At 31.3% G+C, this 10655-nt stretch overlaps 1 protein-coding gene across 2 annotated transcripts in view; it reads right to left on the bottom strand.

The window, feature by feature from the left end:
- Positions 1-477: 477 nt before the first annotated feature.
- Positions 478-10655, bottom strand: part of LOC112591121 (centaurin-gamma-1A) — a 91029-nt gene continuing 80851 nt past the window's right edge. For both annotated transcript variants that reach the window (XM_025334807.1, XM_025334806.1), the window contains exons 3-12: positions 7967-8108; positions 6966-7100; positions 4963-5678; positions 3832-4106; positions 3119-3258; positions 2194-2321; positions 1856-2100; positions 1449-1664; positions 1117-1261; positions 478-844 (exon numbers count right to left, since the gene is read on the bottom strand). In XM_025334807.1, the coding sequence (XP_025190592.1) occupies positions 641-844; positions 1117-1261; positions 1449-1664; positions 1856-2100; positions 2194-2321; positions 3119-3258; positions 3832-4106; positions 4963-5678; positions 6966-7100; positions 7967-8108 (2346 nt within the window). In that variant the 3' untranslated portion in view covers positions 478-640. The remainder of the gene's footprint in view (positions 845-1116; positions 1262-1448; positions 1665-1855; positions 2101-2193; positions 2322-3118; positions 3259-3831; positions 4107-4962; positions 5679-6965; positions 7101-7966; positions 8109-10655) is intronic.

Here is a 10655-nt window from a genome sequence, read left to right as displayed (position 1 = left end):
ATATTAAATCAAATCGTTTTAAATAATAATTCTAATAACATCACAATATATACATGTTATTATATATATATACCTAGGTACTTATTATTATAGTAGTAATATGTATACATATAATAATAATTGTTGATAAATACGTAATTTTAACATAATATTTTATTAAAATATAAAATATTACTACATAGTCTAAAATAATAATAATGTAAAGCTGATCATGATAATAAATACGAGACGGTATAAAATAAAAGTAAACAACAATAATTATATTATCTATAATACAGGTCACGGACGCGATGTGGTTGCTGCCGTCCGCAATTTACTATGAGTATAATATAATGTTAATTAATATGGACTGTTATCGTCATTAACCCTGGTACAAAATTAATATCGAACCAACGATTGGACACGCGATTATTATATTATTAAAGTTAATACGGACGACGCGTTTAACATTATATTTTGTATTTTTATGATTATTTTATAACATTATATATTTATAAATATGTAAAGCTATCACAGCGCGGTATTATTCATTAATAATTATTATATTGTTTTGCTCGTACGCCAAACGGAATGTCGTCTCTTCGTTCGACATCCGAATATATGCGATAACTGTGCCGCTGGTGATGTGTCAAGTCGATGATCAGATGACGCTGGACGGAAGTATGTCCAATGGTCTAGTCAGCGTGCTGGTGCCGTTTTCGGGGCAACCGTTTTGCACGAGCAAGTCTGTCAGTGGACCGACGTCTTGGACGGATGCGGCACCGGCGGCGCCCCGACAAGCCGTTCGCACATGTTGCAGACACGTTCGGCCCTCGTGGTCCACGGCTTTGGCGTTTGCTTTGTACTGAGGTGATAACGAAATACGAAATTAATGACATCATAATAATATAATATAATATATAGTTGTTAAACGAGTAAGGGAGGGGGGTTTCATGGTCGTAGGTTTAGCTGAATTTTAGGACGAATATATATATAAATAAAGCTTAAATTTTATGGTGATTTTGTCACTAAGATTTAAACTTATAAGTTAAAGTAATTATCTCGACTACCTAATAAAAATATATTTCGTATAATTACAGTAGGTACAGTCTGTACCGTTTTAAATTTTACACTTACCCATAAGAGTAGCTGCGCTATAGGAAGGTTGATCGCAGAACAGGCTAGGTGTAACGGCGTGCGCAAGTCTCGGTGGCTGACGACACAATTTACCTGGTCAGCACTGGCATGAGCCAATATCAACGTGAGAGCTTTCATATCACACCTACAAATGACGAAAATTAATGTATGTATAACTGATATACCTTAATTGAAAGGGCGTAAAGCCACCAAAAGTTCTGCAATTTCTTTCAAGTATACTAACGAAAAAATCATATTTTTTGGGATAATTTTTGAGAAAAAAATTGTTTAACTCTCAATTAAAATAATAAACAATTTAAATCATGACTCACCTGTACACGGCGTCGATGAGCTGCTGCGATAAGTTGGGCGTATGACTTATCGCTGGTAGGAACTCTTTGGTTTCATATTTGCTACGTATCCATAATTCTTTCTCCTCCCGGCTCGAACCAGGATTGGGTTTGGTTCGATCAGGACGAACGTTGGATTCCCATACGGAATTTGCTAGATCGTTACCCATTGCCATCATTACCTTAAGGTGGGATGGTCTAAAAAACAATTTTTTTTTTTAAATGACAGTATTTATTATTATAATAATATATAAAGTTAGAGTTTTGTAAATACATTTTTATACGGGGTAGGTACATAATGAAATTGTAATATTTAGTGAAAATTAGAAATATTCAACTTTTTTAAGGTCGAAAATTCCAAACTTTATTTACATATATTTAACACTTACGGCCATCCATCCAAGTCGAGTGATCGGACTTTGGATATGTGCGATCCCAGGTTGCGGTGTATGCCAGAACACTCGATGCACATGAGTATTCCCAGATTTAAACTGGCCCAATCAGGATTCGGGGAATTGCAATCAGCACACTGCCCGTTTCCAGGTACTCGCGTCCGGATGCTTTGCACGTCTTCTGCTCGGTTATAAGACGAACCAAATTTACCACCAACATTAACTTTGTTAATCTCATTGCTCTGTAAAAATTTTTTTTATTGGTATATAAAGTGAATAATTAAAAAATAAAAATGTCTTTTATAAATACTTAGGTAATACTAATGAACACTGACTTGTAACGAGTTGAGAATCTGCTGTTCGATAGCAGCCACCCATTCGTCACGGTCCTCCGAGCTGTTAGCTTCAAATTGCCACTGTTTATTGTCCAACGATACGATTAGGAATTCGTATCCGTCAGTGTCTGCAAGCGTAAACATTAGATTATTATTTTTATTTTTTTTGAACGTTTGAGATTAGGCTAATATTATCGTTGAATGATTTTACGAATAACTTATAAAAAGTCATGGTTGTCGTCAACATCGCTTTCGATGAATACAAATTTGAGATATACAATATATTCCTAATGCTGTTGATTATTTGGTATCGTTAAATGCTTAACATAACTTTAAATATTTCAGTCGATGACTTTTAATTTGATTTGGATTTGTTTTATTGGGTATAGAACTTAATATTGTTTATTAGTTGGATTTTAAATCACAAACAACTTTGAATATTAGGTTTTTTCAATTTTAAAAATTAAGCGATTGAATTAAAAAACTCCAAATTAAAAATTCATGAAGCAGTCAAATTATACAAAATCAAAAAGAGATTCGAAAAAAATAAAATAAATTAATAATAATAAAATGATTGCATTTTAATTATTATTAATATTTTAATATATTTTTATTATATCCGTGTAATTTTGTATGATTTGTAATGATTCTGATTATTTTTAATTCACTTAAAGTCACTAAAATTTTTAGTTGAAAAAAAAAATGTCATAAATCAATATTTACATAAAAATTGTCTAAGAAAATTAACTTGATGCTATACTTATGTTTTAAAATTTAAAATTTACGTTTTTGTATATTTTGGGATGTTAGAACAAATATTTTGCTAATTTTTAACACATGAATGCATGGGTGTTAAAAGATTTTAAGTGCATTAAATTCACAGCCCTAAATTAATTATTAGGATGGGGTTTGTAAATTAACATACCTTCGCACTCTTGGTTCTTTATGTTACTGCTTTTCATCCGCCTGTGTCTCTTTTTCACGTTAGGTGTTTCGGCTTTGAGATCGCCGTTGTTGGTCGACAATGAAGTGTTCGACATACTAATTGTTGAATCATCACCGTTACTGTAAAATATACATTTAATAATAATATTTTAGAATTATTTTTATGGTATATTAAGAGCTAATATTCTACAATATGATAAAAAGTGACGTAAGTCAATCTATTTTTTAAATTAGATTTTTGATTTTAATATTATTTTAATGTTATTACATCTAACTATAAATGATAAATAACTATATATTTATCACAGTTAAATTTTTTTAGGAATACAAAAGAATGTATTTTGTTTTAATTTAGTCTGCTTAGCTTTAATTATAACAATTTAATAATCAAAGAAAAAATATATTGATCTTTGTTTACAAAAGTAAGCAATATTATAATAATCGAGATAATTATTTACTATTTCAATTTGAAAACATACCAAGCAGTTAAAACTTAAATGTAAAAAAAAAAGCGATTAAAAAAACCCAATTTTATAAAAAAGTGTTTTAAATTTTACACTACAATATATAGTGACTAGACTGCTAGGAAGTCATATCAGCATTAATGCCATTATTATTTAATTTTTTATGGCATATAATATTCTCTACCCTATAACAATAATATGCATACAATAAATTAATATAATAACTCACACTGAAACACCATTCTTATAGCTGGGCTCTTTTAGCAGTTCAAATGCAGTGAGCATCACTTTATCGGCCGTTCGTTTGTCTTTTGACTGGAAATTCGATATTGATATATTTGACATATTTTCGGATATGCCATTGCTGCTATGATGGTGGTTGGCCGACGTTGACGAAGACGAAAGCGACATGATGGTTTTCGATCCCCTGGGTTTTTGGCCGGGCACCTTGACCGTAACGTACTGCAACGATATCTCTTTACCATGCACGTCCTCCATATAGTCCTGGAAAAATACAATACACATATTATATCAGCAAGAAAAATCTGATCGTTCTCAGTTCAACTGAGAAAAAGAAGATACTTAGATTTCAAAAAATATAGTAAAAGGGGAGTATATAATTAATAATTTTATATTATAAGCGTTATTGAAAATTTATTTACGTGATATTCAATAATACTTTTTAAATAAAAAAAATAAAATGCTATATTAATATATGCTTTTAAAGCATAATTTGTTTTTTTATTACATCTATTGTTTAATTTTTAACTAGTCATTTTTTCAGTTAATTAAATGTTCATTCGTTTCTATACAATAATAACAAGTATAATTAAAAATTCTATAGACCTAAATTTTATTATTTTGATATAAAACGAATGTTTAATAACAATTTAAAATTTGAAAATGATGATTCTCGAAATTATGATACAAAACTCAATTTAACAAATTGAATCATCCAAAAATAAAAATTAATAAATAAGTGTTGAAAGTATTATTTAAAATAGCTGAGATAGTAAATCCATTAAAAATATGTTTAATACCAACAAAATTATCAAAGATTTTACTCGAATCGGCCAAATCTTTTAAAATACATTGAATTTACAAGTACCTATAGTTCAATAACACTAGGTGTTGGTGTATTTCATTATACGTATGTGGAATATTTTTGGCTAAGAATATATTTGGGGTACTTAATAGAGTGAGAAAATTTAATATCGGTTTTGCTAATAAAAAACAAGCAACCACCGCCACAAGCCATGTTAAAAATAACTGGTTATACTTATGATTCTAAATTCAATAATATTATAAATGTTGAATTTTATGGATAAAAATTATATTTAATAAATAAGTGTATACTGACATGCAGACTAGGATGATACGTTAGCCGCCCGTCATCACAAAGTGTGACGTATTTCTTCTTCCATTCCTTGTTGAGACCTTTACTACTGCGTTTGTACAAGTAACCCTGTTTGAGAGGAATAGCTCGGCCACTGCCTAGCTCGCCGGTGGCTAGACACCGATTCTTGTCGTCTTTTTTGGACGGGTTGAACAAGTTGGACCGCCTCCGGGTCTTCCTGGTGGTTGTAGGCGTAGAACTAGGTGTGGGCAAGTCCTTGCAGGGCACTGATAGCCCGATGGCAGCGCCAATGCTTCCACCGACGCCACTGCTACCTCCACCGCCGTCAAACGCGGTTTTCGTCGATACATTGTTATTGTCCAGGGCAATGGACAGCTCGAGTGGTTGTCGGTTCAGCGACAAGTTTGACCGGAGGACTGACTCCTTGAACGCACTGACTACGCCACTGCTGCCGTGATGGGAGGGTGACGCGCCACCGGCACCGTGTACTGGTGGCGACGGCGATGAGGAAGCCGTCTGCGAGAACGTCCGCGAACTGGTGGCCGAAGATTGCATGTGTTGATAGAGTTGGTGATGTTGAAGTTGGTTACCTGCGTAGGAAGCAGATTGCATACCACCAACTGGGGTGGTGGTCGACGAAGAAGCGGGTGTTGAACACCGAGAGTCTGACAGACAATTAGTAGACGCGGATAGCCTTTGCTGGATGATTTTTTGACAAGCTGCGAACACGTTAGGTTGAAAGTGTTATTTATTTAATTTTATATGCATAAATTATAGCTGATATTTTTCTACTAAAATACAATATATTAGAGGTAATTTAAAAATGACATATAAATACTACTGTAATATATTATATAAAAAATAATAATTTTTGTTTACAATTACTCTTGTTCGTTCGTGATGTAATTAGTTTATTTTAAGCTACTTAATACAAGTTATGAATATAAATATATTAAGATTAAAATCTTTTTTTATTTTACTACCTAAATTGTAAAAAGTTATGATCATTTTAAAAGTCGTAAACCAAATCAATAAACCTCTAACTTTAGAAAAAAATTACTACGTTCTACGTGTTTGGGGTAAAGCCTGTAAATATTTGTTGGGGGGTAGTATATTGATATGAATATTCTCGAATAGGAGTGGTGATAACTGTAAAGACAGGTGTATCATACATTTTTTATTTGTATAAATTTCCTACAAAAAACCTTAACATTTCCATGTATAAAGAACAGTAATAGTGGCGAGTACAGAATAATGAATATATCATAAATAGTGATAATTAACGAGGGTGATAAAACATTTGGGGACTTAGATATCCTCAGTGACTCTTTAAGCTTGTATAATACGTATAACTTTTTTCAGAATTAGCTAAACTAAATTACTTTAAATTATGATAAGGTAAACGCCATTAGAATTACGTGGATTTTTAAATATTCTTCTATAAATGCGGCAATGAAATGTCTGATTATCACGCCAAGCAAACTTTCTCATCTTCTTCCTTGAAACTTATTCCGCATATAATTTTTAAACACTTCAATAAACAAATCAAACATCACTTTCAATCTTCATGGTAAATAGATAGGCACAAAATAAATACAAAACTTAATTTTTTTTTTTTTGGTCATTTAATTTAAATAGAAAATATCAAACAATACTCAACCAAAAAAAAAATTAGTTTAACCTAGATTACTGATAGTAAAACCCTAAAGTTCTGATTGCTTGCAGAATGATTTAAAAGCTAAAACGCATAAAACTATCGTTAAAATTGTTCTAACTCTAGCGGAATCACTTGATCTTGATCACACATTTACCGAAAATATACTGTAATTCCTTAACTATAAACATTATTTACAATTTTTAAATAAACTTTAAAATAAAAAACAATATTTACTTAACATGTATTAACTAGTTATATTTTATAATTTTAAGACACAGTGAAACTTAGTCACATTTTTTTTCTAAATAGGTAATAATAAAAAAAAAATAGTCAGTTATTATATGCTTACCGTCTTGGAACACGCGATCCACATTTAAACCATACGTGGCGCACGTTTCATAATACGAACATCTTTTCAGGTCCGCCGCCAACTTCCTGGCTCTTGTGTCGTCTATTACTCGAGGGTTTGTTTCACTAATGGCGTCTGTAAAAGAAAAACATAGTATGGGGTTATTATTCACTGTTAAATAATACAATATATTGTATAATATGATATGGAGTCTCCGATTTTATTATTTTCTATATACATATATATAATTTGAAAACGAGAACGTCATATATTACACTATTATGTGTACACATAAAACATCGTCGACAGTCGAAAATGTAAAAAGCCATTAAGTCCGACTTAAAAGACCTTTCTTTTTATTACGGTGGTCTATAAAATAAGTGTCTGACAGTATAATGGGATACTGAAAAACAAGAAATTTAAGTATTATGATCAGTTTAGCATCGTTATGCACCCCAATATAAAATTCTGAACTTTATATAGGTATACATATATACATATATTATAACGATTAACGTGGTGTAGTTTAACTATAGGACGCGTTTATATGAAACTTCTAGAAGATAAAGAGATCGTATAAGTATCGATTTTTCTAAGCGAGTCAAAAGCCGGATGCGATTCGTGCATACAGATAGTAGTACACGTGCGCATGCCGCTACAAAGTTCTTGAATTATTCATATGTATTATATATACGCGTACTCGTCGTATGTTTTCGGAAGATTTTTTCAAGAACAAAGAAATCGCGGTCGTATACATTTTTTTATTTAATATACTCTTATAGTATGTACTCGTCCTTCTGTGGAAATTGAAAAAAAGCTGACGATGTGATGTTTATCCTCTCGATAATCACTTTCTTTTGAACTGCAGTGGCACTCGAAATCGAATTGCAACACTAGCGCCACGATAACATACGAAGTGACGTTTCGTATACAAAATAGATTACAAAACAATCTAATAGATATTTTATTAATAAATCAATTTATATAGATAGAATACTCACCCTGTGTGCCTACCAAGATGAGAGGTATTTCAGCCGAGTTTCGGTAGTGCGCCATTTTCGTATAGTATCCGTACACAGCGTTGAAGCTTGCTTCGTTCTCCAGACTAAACACAAATATCACAGCGTCTACCCAGGCAGTAAACTGTAAAATGAACGGTTTTATTAATATTATTTCACCGAATGAAAAAAAAAAAACGATAAAATCCGACTGTTGCGAAATAACGTATGTATTATCTAGAAGTAGGTAAATAGCAATATTATTAGTGATGTTTTTAAGTAAATGGTTCGCAGTATAATAGCAAAATATGTAATAATATTATGAGATATTGTTGCGAATAACGGACACCGTGCTGTTTCAAACACAGAAAACGAATACTGTGATAATACTCGGTCGGCAAAACGTGCGCCCTCGTCGGCCACGATCGTAGGTTTCAACTCTGTTGTACCGATTGCAGCACGCGCCGAATCGTCGAAAGCGGTCGATATGACGCGTAGGAGGGTTGATATTTTAGGAGGTCGTTTGGGGTTGACGATGACACATCACGAGACGAACGTACGACGATCGTACCGTGCGTTCGTTTTCAAGGACAACGGATCGCTCCGTTTTAGCGACGGACACATGGACAATATTTGGGAATTTGTCAAAAATTCTGTGGGAAGAGGACTAATTACCAAAAGCAATTAACGATTTGATTGCCAGCATTACATTCAATATTACTTATATTTTGTAATACGCTAAGTTATATAGTAATATTATAATATATTAATAAAAATACACATATATAGGTAGGTACTGTTTAAATTGCTGCAGGGTTCGGATTTATATTAATTTATTGCTTATCCAATTCAGACGCAGTGTAAAACCAGAATAATATACAGATACGCTAGATAGGTACACAGAAGAACAAAATAAGATATATTATTTTGGAAATTCTTGGATTTTTGAAATCTGTATCTCTTTACGCTCTACAAGCACATTTGTGTGAAAATTATAAAGAACGTTTGTTATTTTACAATTGAATTCATCTGAACATCTATATAATATAATATATAGGTACCATCTATGTAGGTAGGATATGGTGAATATTTATTTATCACATTTTAATGTGTTTATGACTTATACTTGAATTTCAAACGATGAATAGTAAACAAACTACGTATATTTATATCTATAATATATATATATATATAAGTATATTGTACATAGATTTCATAAATCATAGCAGGCGATGGAGAAGAAAAGACGCAGGTAGGTATATACATTTAGTTGATATTGATTTAGACTTAATGGTATTTATTGTATTGTGTAGTAGGGAATGCGATGTATTAGAAATATAAACAGTCGAATGCATCACGGCAGGCCTCTCCCCTATAAAGCAGTTGTGGAAACCCAACTGGTTGTCTGCACAGAATCATAAATATTATAAAAACAGGCGAGACATATAATTTATAATACGGCACCTTTAAGGTATACCTATATACTAAAAATGTAAGAGATTTGTTAGAAAAATGTTTAAAAAAATAAGTAAAGTAGATCTTAAGTCTATACGTATCGATCTAATCTAATCTAATCGATAATAACAATAAAAACAATTTATATAATATACAAGTGTATACATAAATTAACTTTAAACACGCACGTTTCAGTTTAAAACTTTCAAAATGCGTCTGAGAGTATAAATAGGAACCAGTCAATTATTAAAACAATTGGTTTTTATTTATACAAAATCAATCGGTAAATAAAAAAAAATCGAGATTTGTATGGTTTATCGAATACTATGAAGCATATAACATGGAAGAATACGATTTGCTCGGTAAAATCGTGTTAGGTAAATACACAGTTTTAACAATGCACGTGTATTTATTTTTTGTACAAGCGTTTACAAAATAGTATTGTGAAAATTAATAATACATAAATATGTATGAACAGTACAAATTCAGCATAAAATCGTGCATTATTCGACCGTAAAAGCGAATATTACCACCTCCCTTTATGCGGCTTTAATACGCTCCAACATGAAAGAATAGATATTTTAACATGACTCGTGTGTAAAATTAAACGCCTACTGCAATTGTATGCGACCACGCAAAGGAGGAGATGTATTAATCAAACGTAAAAGACATTATTATTATTGTGTAGGTATAAATATTTTGAAAATATTACAAAAAAAAAAAAAAAATCATTTCAATTTCAGTATTGATTGTGTACGTACTAGACGTACACCGTTAAGCAAAGCGTGTGTCGGTTATTTTATTTTTTAGGCATTTATAATATATATGTACCTATGTAATATTTGACAGAAAAGGGGAGTTTTATTTATTCATGTATAGATTATCAGAATACAATAAAATATAGTACGTGTTAAACACGTAGGTATAACATTATATTACACTCGACAGAGGAGCATAAAGTTTAGACCATTTATCTTTTTGGTTTGTTTGTAAGACACATGTTTTTTAATTTGTGTCTGGATTGATTTATTGCTCTACAAAATAATAATAATTAGTTTTAAGTGTCACTTATGTAGCTATATATTATCTGAACAAATAACTAATAATATGATAGTTGTATAATAATAGGCCAGTTGATGAAATTCGTGAAAAAGGATTAACATTACCATTTTATAATACATCATGAAGTATAGTTATAATCAAATATTTAATTATTATCAATAATGATACAAGTGTA

This window comes from Melanaphis sacchari, unplaced genomic scaffold, assembly GCF_002803265.2.
Source record: "Melanaphis sacchari strain LSU unplaced genomic scaffold, SCAv2.0 Contig12_pilon_pilon, whole genome shotgun sequence".
NCBI lineage: Eukaryota > Metazoa > Arthropoda > Insecta > Hemiptera > Aphididae > Melanaphis > Melanaphis sacchari.
Note: the sequence above shows the minus strand (reverse complement) of the source record. Positions and strands in the feature narration are given on the sequence as shown.